Source organism: Peromyscus eremicus, chromosome 16_21 (assembly GCF_949786415.1).
Source record: "Peromyscus eremicus chromosome 16_21, PerEre_H2_v1, whole genome shotgun sequence".
Lineage (NCBI taxonomy): Eukaryota > Metazoa > Chordata > Mammalia > Rodentia > Cricetidae > Peromyscus > Peromyscus eremicus.
In genome coordinates this window covers 15690370-15706034 of record NC_081432.1, presented here as the reverse complement: position 1 = coordinate 15706034, position 15665 = coordinate 15690370, and the positions used below count along the sequence as shown (strand labels likewise).

The 15665-nt window shown below is 43.3% G+C and overlaps 1 protein-coding gene across 1 annotated transcript in view; it reads right to left on the bottom strand.

Moving 5' to 3' along the window:
- Positions 1 to 11238: 11238 nt before the first annotated feature.
- Positions 11239 to 15665, bottom strand: part of Bicc1 (BicC family RNA binding protein 1) — a 235937-nt gene continuing 231510 nt past the window's right edge. Inside the window, exon 21 of the mRNA XM_059282001.1 lies at positions 11239 to 13089. Coding sequence (XP_059137984.1) covers positions 12959 to 13089 — 131 coding nt within the window. The 3' untranslated portion in view covers positions 11239 to 12958. The remainder of the gene's footprint in view (positions 13090 to 15665) is intronic.

Sequence of the window (15665 nt, the reverse complement as noted above, 5' to 3'; positions counted from 1 at the left end):
CTTTACACAGCAGAGCTGTGTAAGGAGATGGACTGACCACGTGCATGGTTACCAGGTGTTTGGAAGGGTCTGCTCTTAGCTGTGGTAGGAAGAGGTCTTTTGCTCCACCCCTTGGCATTCCTTTAAAAAGCCCTTTAGAAGAGACAGAAGGGGCCAGTGGATTAATTAGGATCCAGTCCCTCCTGAGGCTATCTTGTGTTTCTATCTGTCTCTCTCTCCCCTCTATAATTCTATCTAAATCTCTTATCCCTCACTCCTCAAGAGTACTCTGGGGGAAAAGGTGGGGACATGTCCTCCACACAGCATCCACTTCAGGTGGTGGGAATAGGCTCACAACTCCCTATAACTTCAGCTCCAGGTGATCAGATGTCCTCTTCTGGCTTTGATGTGTGCCTACACAGGTGTATATACACATACTCACACACTTACAAAAATAAAAGTTTTAAGTTGGTTCAATATTTGAACATTCATATAATTTCTATAATTTCTTTCATTATTGACTTTTAGTCTTATTCCATAGTGATTAGAAAATGACGAGATAGGATTTTTTTTCCTAATTCTTAAAAAATATATTTTTTGGCCTACTATATGATCTATTCTAGAGAAAATTCCACATGCTGATGAATATACTGTGTATTAGGGCATGTGGATTAGCTTTCTGTTGATGAAAATAGGGTGTTAAAATCTCCCACTACTGTTGTACTGGAATATAGCTCTCTCTTTAATCCTAATAGTATCTGTTTTATAAAATTTATAAAAACTGTGACTTCAAGTGCATACAGGTTTACAATTTTTATGTCTACTTATATAATGATCTTTTATCTCTTTAAAATTTTCTCTCATAAAGTGTGTGTGTGTGTGTGTGTGTGTGTGTGATCACTCCCAGTTATTTGAGGTTTCCATTTACCTATTGTCTATCCTTTCACTTTCAGTCTGTGTGTATCTTTACTAGTGAAGTGAGTTTCTTACAGGCAGCATATTGTTGGGTATTGTTTTTTTTTAATCCATTCATTTGGGCTGTATTTTTTTTACATAGAAAATGTAGTCCATTTACATCAAAAGTTACTGATAGGTAAGAACATATGTGTGTTGTTAATTTTCTTCTAGTTATTCTGAATATTACTTGCTCTCTTATTCTTATTCATGGTTTGATAGTTTACTGACAATGCTTGATTTAGTTCAATTCTTTTGATGGTATGTTTACTTTCACACATTTTATGGTAATAATTATCTTTATTTCATTTCTGGTTGTAGGACTTTTTGTAAAGCTGTCTGGTAGTCATCAATTCCCTTAATTTGGCTTCCTTTGTAAGGTCTTTATGTCTCTGTCATTTATGAGGAATAGTTTACCTGGTAATAATAATCTTGACTAGCAGTTTTCTTTCAGGACCTTAACTATTTTATTCCACTTCCTCCTGAACTACAGGGTTTCTGTTGACAATTCTGTTATTAGTCTGTGTTTACCTTTAAAGGTAAACTTTAAGCATATTATTTGGCACTTTTCTCTGTCAAATTTAAAAATTATATGCCTTGTACTTTGGATAGTATGGCTATAATATGCTATGTGTGAAGATCTTTCATGGATCTTCTATTTGGGTCTTATGGCTTCTTGTACATTGATAGTCACATTTTTTCCAAGATTAGGGAGGTTTTCTGATATGCTTTTTTTTTTTTTAATGGTCTCTCTTTCTGGTTCTGGGATTTACTATGTATCCCTGGTTAGTATCAAACTAAAATTCCTTCTGCCCCCCCCCCCCAGTTACAGTGCCCAGTTACAGGTGTGCACCACCTTTCGGTTTCTCGTTCATTTAGAGGCACCCTAAAAGTCATTTAAAGAGCATCCCCAATGCCCTCTCCATTGTTTACTTTTTCCAACTGGAATATTTCAGAAGACCTGTCTTCACAGTTCCAACGCTCTTTCTTCTGATTCATCTATTCTTCAATCAGATATTGAAGTCCAGCTGCATTTTCTTTTGAGTAACTAAGTTTGTCAATTTCAAGATTTGTTTTTCTTCCAAAATCTACCTCTGTGACTTTTCACTCCTGTCCTGCATATTGTCCTAATTTCATTTAATTGCATTATCTTGGATTTCACCTAACTTTCAAATTCTTTCTTAGGCATTTTATCTAGTTTAATTTCTTGGGAATTGGTCATTGGGGAGTTTTTGTTTGGGTGTGTCACGTTTGTTTATATTCCATGTCCCTACACTGAGAACATGTGTATCTGATGGATCAGCTATTTCTGTGACTTTTATAGGATGGCTATCTTAGAAGCGCTCTCTCTCTCTCTCTCTCTCCCCCCCCCCCCCCGCCACAGCTTGGGTTTCTGGACCCAATGGCATTCTCCCCTGCATTTTCCATTTCCTTTTGAGTTCTTGTCTGGCTCTTTATTGTCGCTGTTCACGGGAGGTGTTAGAAACAAGATTGCTCAGGCTCTAGATGAGGCATGGTAACTTGTGCAGCCCACAGGCTGCATGCATCCTGCACAGAGTAGATATCTGACATCTCTCCCTTATAATCACCCTAGCAGCGGAAGAGTGACTTGCCACTTGCATTGGTGTCAACAGGGTCTACTGAAGCGATTCCAGAACCTTCTGGAAGACACCTAGAAAAGCACAGGATAGCCCAGAAGTTTGTCTTCAGTCATTTAGGGTAGAGCTGGGAATTCTGTATCTATACAATTTATTGGTTGTAATTTTAAAAAGCATCAAGAACAGTATGAGTAAATACATTCTAAGTTAAAAGGCTCAGCAGAGGAGGGGCTGCAATAGTTCCCCTTATCTGCATCTATACCCATGTGGTTTTTTTTTTTTTTTTTTTTTTTTAAAGATTTATTTATTTATTATGTATACAGCATATATGACTGCAGGCCAGAAGAGGGCACCAGATCTCATTATAGATGGTTGTGAGCCACCATGTGGTTGCTGGGAATTGAACTCAGGACCTCTGGAAGAGCAGTCAGTGCTCTTAACCTCTGAGCCATCTCTCCAGCCCCCCATGTGGTTTTCTAAATTGCCAACTGTTGCCTGAAAATAGCATATTGACAAATCCAGAAATGAAACACTCATAACTTGGATTTATTATATTTGGATAATTTCATTATTATTGTGGCTATTATGCTTCATAAATTACACCTTATAAGTTTAGCATAGATAAATGATAGACTATAATTTGATAGATCAATGCTATATAGATGATAATACTCATATTTTCAGGCATCCACTTCTATAATCTCTGTAACTAGTAAGTGGACCCAGGCTGAGGGTAAGGCCTGAGACTCTGTGGCTGATGTAGGCTTTCCCTGCACACATTACAGTCAGGCAGGGCTCCATACATGGGCTGTAGGCTCTGAGTCTTTTTTAAAAGGGTATTTTGTGCACAGGCTCCGCTCACCATATATATTTCACACACACACAGCCTCCCCATTTTCTTCTCTTATAAAGAGGGTAGTTCTCTTGTACCACTCCATCCCCATTGCTCCCAACCCCCCTCCCATCCCCAACACTAGGGAGAACTCCCAAGTGACCCAAATGGAGTCCAGAAGCCTTTGCGGGCACCTTGTCACTTCAGGAGTCTCTTCATGGTTAACAGCAGTGTCTCCTGTAGAGCTGCTGGGGCCTGACAACAAACACTGAGTGGCACAGATGCACAGGGGTTTCATTCTTTTGTGCTATGCTGTAGTTTTGCTGGAGTGCATCCCCCACCCCCCTCTCGATTCCCTTCCCTTTTACAGTATTTTCCTTGGTTTAACCCCCCTTCCGTGTGAGCTGTCGGTCCTCATAATCTACAAGCAGCTTGTAGCTGACTGGTACAGCCCCACTCTGCAGCTGGTTCTTCTCAGTCCCAGCAGGCATGCTAGTTTGGAATCTCTTCACACAGCTGTCAACTTGTTTCTCTGGGCAGGGCAGAGTGACAGTTTGGGGTCTGCTTTTCCTTTTCGCTTCTGTGAATGCATCTTTATCACTGCCTGCTGTGGACGTCCAGGTGACGCTTCTGCTTCAGTGGAATGCTAAAGTCAATTTTCCAGAGTATCCCATACAGGCAAAGCTCTGACATCCGTGAATACAGAGTGGCTTGAGACTAAATGGTCTGGGCTGGCCATGCAAGGGTGAAAGGAAGGTAATGGGTCCCCTCCAAAAGGCTCTGACAGGAGCATCTCTGCCTTGGGCCCAGCAAATCACCATCTCGAGGACATCAAAACAGACATCGTCTGCTTCTAGAGCACGGAAGATCCCAGAGGCTCTATCATGTCAAGGAAACTCTCCTCTGAGTGGCATAAAATGCCATTTCCCCTTGGGTGTTGGGTGTGGGAGGAGGAGTGAAATGGGAGTCAGTGAGGTGGAGAAACCAAACACTGGGAGCTGCTGGAACAGGCACAGGCTGAAAACACAGACATCAGGAGAAAAGCACGTTCACATCCGTCACATGGACCGTGTTCAGCCGACTGTTCAGGAGCCTTCTACAGCTCACTAAGTCACAGACAGTTGACAGTGTGCCTGTCCTCTGTGTGGTTCATCTCATTAAATGTGCGGTGATATCTGCTAACTCCACGAACACCGTCTGAATACAGTTAAGGCTTCTTCTGGGAAAGATTTAGAACTCAACACTCCTCTAAGAGTGGGTGGAGCTGAGGGCCAAGTGTAAGAAGTGTACGCACCACCGTGGCAGGGAGAAAAGGTGGGAGAAAATAGTCAGAAACCGATAGACAGTAGACAACGCAAGGCTTTTACTCTGTATTACAAACCTGTTTGTCCAGAAGACAAAGGAGGCGTTTGACCACACACAGGTTGGGAAACACTGACAGACTAGACACTGTGTTGGGATCACACACCTTCATTTTTGTTAACAAGCTGGTGGAAACAGAGCCCTCCACGTGGAAACACCCACCCACTCCATGCCAACATGACAGAAAGTTCTGTGCGTAAGAGTGGACCGACTTGTCCCTCTTCATTGGTGCTTTGGGAGAAGTGTGAGCTGAAAAATCACAGCTCCAACTTTCACTTTGTCCACGGATCTTGCAAGAAGCTTGCATTTATACTCACCGTACACATACATGGAAGATGATTCCTGTTCTTATCATTTCCTTCTAACTGAATTCTAAGTTCTCAGAGGTTTTTTTTACTAATATTATTTTAAGATGTATTTTTTTTATTTACCTGCATATGTTTGTGTACATAAGTGTAGTGTCCATGGAAGCCAGAAGAGGGCATTGGCTTCCTTGAAGCTGGAGTGACAGGGAGTTGTGAGCCACCAGCCTTGGGTGCGGAGAGCCAGGGGTAGGGAGGGACAACACACTGAACTGAGCAGGAAGCTCTCTCAAGCACTGAGCCACCTCTCCAGTCCCGTTAATATTTTAAAGTCAAGTACAAAATGGTTTTCATAGTATCTTCAGGGATGTATCTCATTGTACTCTGCTCACATTCACCCCCATCAGCATCTCTTTTCCTCCTCACCACATTTCTCCTCATCCTGCCCACCCCCCCCCACACCCCCATCCCCGGCAGGGATCCCTGTTTGCTTCTGTTTTCACATCTTTTACAGTCTAGAGTCTGCAAGGAGAAAACGTGTTATTTGACCTTTTATACCAATATTCTCTTATTTACCTCTTCCCTCCCATTAAATCTTTCTATCAAATGGACCCTTCTACTTTTCCTTTTGCTGACACCCGTACCTATGTGTGTATTTCAAATCTAGACTCCATATATGAGAGCATATGTGACATCTGCGTCTAGCTTACCCACTTACCGTGATGATTGCTGGTTCCATCCATCTTTTCTGCAAATAACATCATTTCAGTATTCTTTATGGCTGAATGAAAGTCTGTGGTGTATATATACCATGAAACTCCATGGTGTATATATGCCATATTTTACCCATTTCTCTGTCGACAGGTGTCTAGGCTGGTTCTGTATCCTGGCTATAGTGAACTAATGCAGCAACAAACTGTATGTGCAAATATCCCTATGATGGCCAGATTCCTTGGGGTGTATACCCAGGAGGGGTGGAGCTGGGTCACATGGCAATTCTGCTGTTTTGAACAGGAACCTCTATACCGATTTCTAAGTGGGCAGACTACTTTACATTCCCACCAGCAGTGGATAAGGGTCACTTGCATTTACTGTCCTTTGGGGGAGGGGCTGCTGACAGTCATTCTGACTAGAGTGAGATGGAATCACTCTGTAGCTAGGTTTGTATTTCCCTGACAAAGGTGTTGAACATATGTTCACAGCCAATGGCCACTTGTGCTTCTTTTGAGAACTGTGTTTATGTGCCTATTTATTGAAGGGATGATTTGTCTGGTATTTAACTTTTCTGTATTCTAGGATGTGGCTTGTTTTCTTTAAAGTCAAAGATCCTCATTATAAAGTACAGTGTCTGACTCCATTGTATAAAATAAGCTGAACTTTACTTCCCTTAACCTCCACTGCCTTATTTTTAGTTTTCTACAAGGCAGTTTTATGTGTATTTAGAAACATTTTTTAAGTATATACAAAGCAGTAGGATGGGATGTTCCTTCCCTATTTGCAGATGCAGTGCAGATGGGTGAGAAGGACCAACGTCAGTCTTCACTGTGGTTAGTGGTTAGTTTTCAAGCCATAGAAGAACTTGCATGGAGAACATGACTTCATGAAGCTGTTGACAGGGACAGTCTGTGACTCAAACTTGTAAGGACATGCCACCACACACAGACACAGATACACACAGACATAACCCCCCCCCAGCAGATCTTTAAATGAAAAAAAAAAACATTCCCTGGGAACTCTGAATCAGACTGCATTGGTAACTTGGACCAAGACACAATTGTGCTCATGTACAACTTTTGCCCACACCTAAATTGTTTCTTAGATGTCTTGCTAAAGTCCAAGTCCCACAGCCACTGAGAGGGATGAAGGGGCAGCACCAAGGACAACCAGTTCAGAGCCGCTCACTTCTCTGCCGGGGAACGAAGGGCCACACACACCCAGTTACTGAGTTAGTTTTTGTGCCTCTTGTAACCCTTCCAGTGGGTCTGAAACAAGCAGTTGCTGTGGTTTTTCCTTAAGGTTCTTGTTCCCACAGAGATCCTCCCTCTAGAGTCATATTCAGACTCCCTGTTCCCCAAAATTTATTCCAAAACAAATTCACAGCTCAACCTAATCCAAGCAGGGATTGCCAACTTCTACTTGCTCCTTTTGGAAAGGAGTCACTCCAAATGGCAGCAAGAACGCAGAGTTCCCTGATGAAGAGTTTTTAAAAGTGTCCTGGCCACGTCTGTAAGAAGGGTCCAATAGGAGCATACCTTGTTTGCTTTTTAAAGTGGGAAACTAAAATTGACACCAATCCCAAGCTAATGGCTCCTTCTAACCACAAAGCTCATATAACACACCTAAAGAAAATCAGTGATGAGCTTGGTAGGGAGAGAATGATGGAAACTGACAGAAGCCAGGGAGTAGGTGACCTTGTGTGTCTCAGGGTGGGGGTTAGCGAAGTAAGAACTCTAAGAATGTGATAATTAGATAACAAGGTATAGTCATTGGCTATAAATCCAGTTATAAATGCACTGGTGACTTGGATGGATGGAACAAAATCTAGGATCCTGGTACAACAAAGACTTCATTTCAATACTGCGTCTGGCCCGAGACTTACCTCTGGAAGTGGGTACCGTTTGTCCTATCTATAGCCAGGTTATCTAACAAGAGGCAAGTTGGAGAGGAGAAGGTTACACTCTGGCTCATGGTTTGTAGGGTTAAGATCCAGCATGGCAGGAAAGCATGGCAGCCACAGCTTGGTGGTGACGGCATTCGGCAGCTTGCTCATCTCTCAGTGGGCCAGGAAGCTGGGAGAAGGGACTGATAGCCCTCAGCTGGCTTTTACCCTTTCATTTTTGAATTTTAGCTTAGGCTTCCAAACCATAGGATGGCACCATTCCCACTCAAAGTGGGTCTTCTCGCCTCAGTTCATCCTCTCTGAAAACACTGCCACAGGTACATTGGACACATGCCTCTCGCTAGTGCCCCGGTGTGTTACTTCACCGGATGAGGCAGACAGTCAAAGTTAACCCTCACAGTACTTGACTGCATTTCAGCTTCTCTGCCTAACACTCGGGCAGAAGCAGTCTTTCTCCTTCTGGTGAAGGAAGCAGATGAGCAAAGCAAATTTCCACGAGAGGAATAAAAACACATTTGTTCTAAAAAGAAAGTCTAGTTAGTAACAGTGGGGAGCTGCTGTGGACACACTGCTTGCTATTCGCCTCGTGCTATGGAGCCAGAATGACACATTGTCCCTTTACTTCATCAATAACACCTCAAAGCTGTGCCTTTCGGCTTTACAGGTGAGGTCTCTTGGGGAAGGAGTGTTTTCACGCTGGAAAGATAACATCTGACTAAGTCCTTCTTTGACTTGGCACCCAATCTCTTTACCTCTTCGCTAGGTTACCGGGTGTCATCCTAAAGGCTGCTTTTGGAAAGGAAGCTAGCTCACCTGGAACAGGATGGGAGGACAATCGTGGCCTCTACAGGGGGACTAAAATCATACAGCACACTGAATAAATGCCATCTTATGAGGCTAAATGCATTTTAACACATCAGAGTTAACATAATGAGTACTTGAATCAGGATAAATCTCTTTGGGGACAGTTTGATCTAGAGACTCTAATTACCCCACTATCTAGCATCTACACATGTGGAACTAAGTCCCAAGTATCACAGGATGCTTTGAGCATCCACCGCCATAGCACAGTCTGAGAGGTCAGGGTCCCTAATGTTATCACAGCAGAACTCTGAGTGGTGTCACAGCCCTTCAATCACATCTGCCTTTTGAGAATGTAACTACAGCTGTGCACCTAGAGAGAGAGCGAGGGGAGGATGGAGAATGAGTTATTAGTATCTGAAAGCATGGGTCCATTTTGATGCAATGGACACCTTCAACAATTATTTTAAAAACTGGACTTTTAGAAAAGCTCCCCCAGGGCACTTACAGAGGCCCATGTGGTAAGGTGGAGATGTTCCACAATGCTGTAGTAGAAGGGTTTGCTCCAGGGTGATAGGACCGTCACCCAACATGAAGCAGAGTGACTGCAATGTCCCTCAGAAGCCTTGGCAATGGAAGGAACAGAGCAGCACAGCCAATAGCTAATGTCTATGGTAATGGGGTCCTTAGCAATCCCTCCCTGAGGGGGAGTCAAGAGACCCTCAAGTGAGACTCCAATCACCATTCCAACACGCTCTGCTCTTCAACACCTTAGGGCAGCTAAAGTCCATGAGAAGTGGAAGCTGCCTGGGCGTGAGGCCTGTTCAGTGGTGTAGCTGCTCATGAGTCAGTCATGCTGGAGGGGGGGGGGGCGGCCACTTACTAGTGAGAAGCTGCCTTTGAATCACCTGGGTTCCTGTAAGTAGCCCTAGTCGCCTCACTGGTCCACCAAAGCTGGACTTAGCTGCAGTCCTTTTTGGTCTGGAAGTGCTCTCCTCATTTGAAATAAAGAGGCATTTAGATCTCTCCAGGCTATGCATATCATACATACCTAAGCCTTCCTTCACTTATCCATTCAGAATGTCAGCTTAAGGGGGGCAGGGGAGTGTGTTTCATTCTTTTCAAATACCCATCCACCCACCTATCTATCTATCTATCTATCTATCTATCTATCTATCTATCTGCCGTGTGTGTGTGGAGGTCAAATGATAACTTCTGGGAATCAATTCAGCGAATTGAATTCAGGTCATAAGTCTTGGTAGCAGGCATCTTTTCCCACTGAGCCATCTTGCCAGCCCAAGGGGTTCTGTTTCACTCACTACTGGGCCTGGAGTGTGGAATGGCGCGCACACACACACACACACACACACATATATACATAACTTATACAAGGAATTCTGTATGCATCAAAAATGGATGGATGGTGGTTTGTTCACTGAGCCACCCATAGGATTTCAATCATCCAAGGAACTCTTGCTCTCAAGATAATTACCAAGAGTTGTGGCCATAAATGATTCACTCGGAGAGATTTCTGAGAATATAAGGGTGGAAGGCTAGGTTTTGTAAATATTTAGCCACATTTCAGGATTAGCATAAGGTTCCAAACTCAGCTTGAGAATGAGTCTGGTTGGAATCTCAGATCCTGGCACCAGAGACAATCCGTTGGCTAGTTTAACAGTCTCTGTAAGGGAACGAAGGTCAAACCCAGCCCTACTGAGCATGGAACCTTTGCTGATGGATGAGCCTGTCAAAGCAGTCATCCACCTGAGTGCTTATTAAAGAATGAGTAAGAACAAAGCTGGTCTTTCTGGACATACTGAGGGCAGGTGACAAGAAGAATGACCAGTCACTAGTCTCGAAATCACTGGCTTCCTGTTCACAGAGAGGATGTGGATTCAACTCTGCCGAGGAGACAGACTCACACTCTGCTAGAAACAGCCCCTTCCTTGAAACCCGAAAACAAGGACAGGTGAGGAGCTTATGTGGAAAGATTTTAAATAAAAAAAAAAAAGACACATTCCATGTAGATAGCAATACAAAGGGGTTATATAAATTTATTTCTCATGTAACGATTGGCTTAGAAAAAAGTCCCCACTTTCAATGTTAATCCCATCTCTTATGTTTTTAAAAAAAGTGATAAAAGGACAAAAATTCCCCACAAAATACAATCTATGTCTGCTCCCTATTTACAGATTACCAGTCGCGAGTAAGGCCAGGTTGGTTAAAAGTCCCCATTACTTCCAATAACCCAAATATTCTGTGCACAACAGAACACCAGCAAGTCTGCATGACTTCGCTGCATCAGGAGAAAGGGAGAGAAACCTTCCAGTGTCTTTAATTATATATTTTTTTAGCCTCCCTATTTAATCAAGTTGAAGTGGACAGCTTCCCTTTGGTGTAAAATCAAAGCACTATGTGTACAGCCTAAACCAGCTTAATAGTGAATATTTGTTCCCTTGTCTTCCATTAGCAAATGCAGGGCAGAGTCCACAATGAGCTCCAATGATTAGTTTGCTAGTTTGTCTTTTTTTAATTAAAGAAATAACAAAATTTAGAGAGCCGAGATGGTGAACTGGATGTATGATAAGCCTCAGGAGGTCCACTCCGTACTTACACAGAACGATTCAATTCTGTCCCCTTACGTGGGGGAGACTGAGATCCGTGCCAGGTAGATACGACTGCTGTGCCAAGCTCATGGTCATGCTTCCAGGGAGCCAAAGTTTTCCACGTGAAAACTCTATGGGTAAAGATTCCTTCAATTCTTTTTTTTTTTTTTTTTTTTTTTGGTTTTTCGAGACAGAGTTTCTCTGTGTAGCTTTGCGCCTTTCCTGGGACTCACTTGGTAGTCCAGGCTGGCCTCGAACTCACAGAAATCCGCCTGGCTCTGCCTCCCAAGTGCTGGGATTAAACGCGTGCACCACCACCGCCCGGCTGATTCCTTCAATTCTTTAATGATCAGACTAAGCCCTGGAAAGACTAGGCAAGCATTTCTTACCTTGTGTTTGTATAGACACCCAGCTGTGTCTATACAAACACTCCTCCAACACCTCTACCGAGAGCAGGAGGGAGTGGTTTATGTCACATAGAAAGCCTTAACACACTAAACATACACACTTCTCTAAAGGTACCTGACAACATGCCCTACGGGGAAAGTTTTCCAAAAAACGTATACACTTGGTAAGAATATTGCTCTGAAGAGAGAAAGGCACTTGAGTGGTTGTCTAGATTGGACTGAAAACCTTCATATGTCTGCAAAGACAGGAAATAATGTTGCCTGGTCTCGTGGCCTTTCACAGTATAAGATTGTAATGATGAATCTGGCCACTTAGGAAACCTTTTTCTCTCCCTTCAGAATTCAGCTCTCGGATGAGCTGTCACGCTGGGGCCTTTCTCTGTTCCCAACTGATCCAAGGTGACTTCCAGCACACTCGAAGGCACTTTGAGGAAAGTCCCAGGACCCACAGCGGGTGGAGCTACTGGGTAAGGAGGGGCCTCTTCTCTTCATAATGGCAGCAATGCTGTCTCGTCAAATGGTTACTTGTCTTTTTAAATAAAGTGACAACCTAGGGCTCCAGTTATGAACACAGCTCATTCTCTACCATAAATCTCTAGAAAATATCCATTTCATCACTTATCTACTTGTATGCTTATAATATCTAAAAATAAAAGTTTGATATAAATAAATGTCCTTTAGTGGCGGTATACTAAAAGACCAGCCCCTTGGCCTTTAGATAACCCTTCAGATCATTTTACCAACACAGACAGCAGCTCACTAGGACAGCTGCACAGAGTTAGTATTGCAAAGTTCATTTGCTCTGTCTTTTGTACCTGGCCAGCGGACTGCAGTCGTGGCCAAGGGTTCCTAAGATGATGCTGATGCAAATGAACAGAATTTGGTCCAGAGAGAGCACAGAAAATTCTGCACAGGAACTAATTAATGTCGAGTACCATTTCAAATAAACATTTGATGGGGCCAGAAAAATGTGTACCAATACCAGAAACATGAAGGTGGGAGACAGATCCACAGGACGAGCAACTAGACCGTGTAAAGTGCTGGAAGACCTCAGTCATTATCTTAAAGCAGAAAATTATACTTTGATTACTTTTTTTTTTCAAATCCCCAAACACCAAGAGAGTTCAAGCAAACAAATAACTTCTTAGTTTTCTGGCATTTCAGATGTCAAATTCTCCTTCATTTTAGGTTTAAAAAAAAATCAGTGCATATGTAATATAGGTAAATAGGAAGAAACAAAGCCCTACCCTCATTTTGCAAATTCTGTCCAATTGCCAGTTTAAAAAGCATTTCCCCTTTGGTGCTTTTATGGCAATGTGAGAACATGAGACACATCTCCTGTCTTCTTCCTTTTTTTTTGCCATGAAGTACAGGAGCGAATTCCATGGTTTGGTCCCGATACCAGATACCCAGAGTGCCAAGGACGGACGGGTGCAGTGAAGACTGTCCACAGATTGTGTCCAACTCTGCAGGTGGTGGTGTGTCCAGAAGGTACTGCTACCAACGGCCACTTACGCTGGCAATGTCTGAGTGATACTGACGGGGCAGCCTCCCGCTCGCTCCGCCTTCCAGGAAGGAGGTGCATGCACTGGGTGGTTCAAAAAGTTTTCTTCGGTTTTTACTTAGCTCTGGGAAGAGAACAAAAGAGAGCAAGAGCCGACTGTTAGCTGGTCAGTGGAGAAGTGCTCTGTATAAGGAGATCACATCAGAACTCAAGAGAATAGTGACAGTGGGATTTGTGGGGAAAGCCAGGTTGGTGGCAGGAGGTAGACTCTCAGTTAATAGTGGGCATGTCTAAACATTTCATTGGCTACTGTGTGAGAGGCACTTACTGCTCCCCTAGATAACTATGGGCAAATGGTGTTCATTATGGTTTGTAAAACACCCAGCTCAGTGTCATTCCCAGAATTCCCTAGCCATGTTAAACAGGTTTGCTAGGGCCAAAAGTCAGAGGCAAAGGGTACAAGAGATGCTGGCATGAGAAAATATATTACCAGTGGCAGAGAGGATTACAATAGCTGGGAACACAGCTCAGTGGTCTTAACGGGGCTGAGGCTCTGGGTTCGATTCTCAGCAAAACACACATGCGCACACTTCCTCCATGACAGACACAGAAAACATTAATATAGGCAAGGCAGACATGGACAGAGACTCCCATGTCTGAGGCTGCACAGCAGAGTATGAAGCCACCTCCCCACAACTGCACCAGGATACCAAGCCTGGGCTTCCTGAACGGCAACCAGTTATGGGCAGCACAACCACACAGAAGAACTTTGTATAAAAACATCAACTTAGTAAAGATCTTATCCACATAGAAAATTAATACTTAAAGACAATACTGAAATCTAAATTGTCAGGAGAAAAAAACCATAAAATATCCTACTTTAATTTCAAAGAATCCTAAGTACTATCTAGTGATTATCACATGGCACAACAGACCCAAACAGAAAGGCAAACAGCTAGATAATTGTCGTAGATGGTGTGTGACTCGGCATCCCCTTGTTTGAAGGACCCTGGCATCACCACAAAACTCTCTAGAAAGACATGTGAGGGGAACTGTGAAACAGGAAGTTAGGATTTCTCACCAGCACCAAATGTAAATCTCTCCAATTGGCTCAACTTTCAATGGTCAGAAAGGTGTAAAACTGACTTACTTGAGTTTGTCTGTGTTCAGGAGACTTAGGCAGGAGATTCACCTTGTACAGAACTCAGTTTAATACCACCCCCTCCCTCAAGCATATCCATCGCCTTTGGAATTCAACAGTCACACTGTGAGCCATGGGAGCTCTGGCGAGTCTTAGGATGAGAAAATGATTGAGGCTCTCATGAGCCAAGTGGGTAAGGACCACCAGATAGTCAGCCATACTCCTGTCTGCTGAGTCCTGGAAGATAAGTCAGATTGCATACCCTTAACAGTTCACCTAAATGTCTTCGGAATGTGAACACCTGCCCTGTAAGGGTCAGGGCAACCTTGGAGATACTTCTCTTTTGTTAACACACTGTTCTCAGAGAAGAGATAACACTGATGCCTTAGAGGTGATGACAGGTACCTTAGAATTGCTTCATTTTGCTCAAGTCTTTCCTAAGGGGCAGATAACATGAGAATCCTGTATTGGAAACTGATTTTTTAAACGTTGATGTCACTTGCTTGCACACTGATAAAGCACAGAGCTGAGCCCCCCTCCTGCCTGATGGACAGGTTCACTGAACACTGGGTTTTTGTAACCACAGATAAACAAGGCCCTGTGGTAGTAAGGATGCCACCAGAGACATCACCACTTCAGGTATGACCAGTGACAGAGCATCAGTTTATACCGAAGTGTACCACATCCATTTATGAATTGTAAGAATAGTTTGAGATCTGTGAAGAGGTGTAAAGTGTCTCTATGAACAAGGAACATGCTGGCACACATGGCATGGTTGCTATTTCAGTCACTATAGAATCTGACACGCCTTCCAAAAAGCTGAACAACTGTGTCTTATTTTAAAAATCCACCAACACAGAACTTCAAATTTCAGATCAAGATGGAACTGAATTACTTAAAGGCCCACTTAGAGAAGACCATCTTTGGTCTCCATGTTTCTCACAAAAGGTCCGAGTCAGGAGTTTGTTCCCTTCTTACAGAGAAGGAAAAGTAAGGAATGGGGCCGAACACTCTTCCCCAGCATGGGAGCCTGTGCAGTGAGCCAGTGAAAATAAGGAGGCCAATGAAGGTTTTCAGTGATTATCTTTAAAAGGTTCCATCGGCTAAGCCATCTGAAAGAACACAGTGACCGTGAGGGGAATCAGGCCATCTACAAAGGCACAGTTTCTAAAAGAGTGAACACACATGTGAGGCTCAGAAACAAAGCTGCCTGAGAGAGGCCATCAAGGCAAGTCCTACTGAAGACATTAAGGGTCTTACTTAAGATTAAACAGCAAACTCCTTCCTCTAGTTGTATCTTTTGTCTCAGAAAAACCTAAGGGGAGAGTTTTGGAAAATACCAACCTTTTTCTTTGAAATTCCAAGGTTCACACAATCCTGGCAGCTCTCAGGATCTTGTTGCGGATCTGAACAGAGTCACAAACTAAAAGAATAGGTCGGGAGATGTTAGATCTACCTGAGGCTGTGGCAGGAGGCTTGTCAACAGGATGCTAGCATGCCTCCCTGAGTCTGTCCAGCTCGCTAGCTGACCAGTTACTAAACTGGTCTCAGCAATCTGA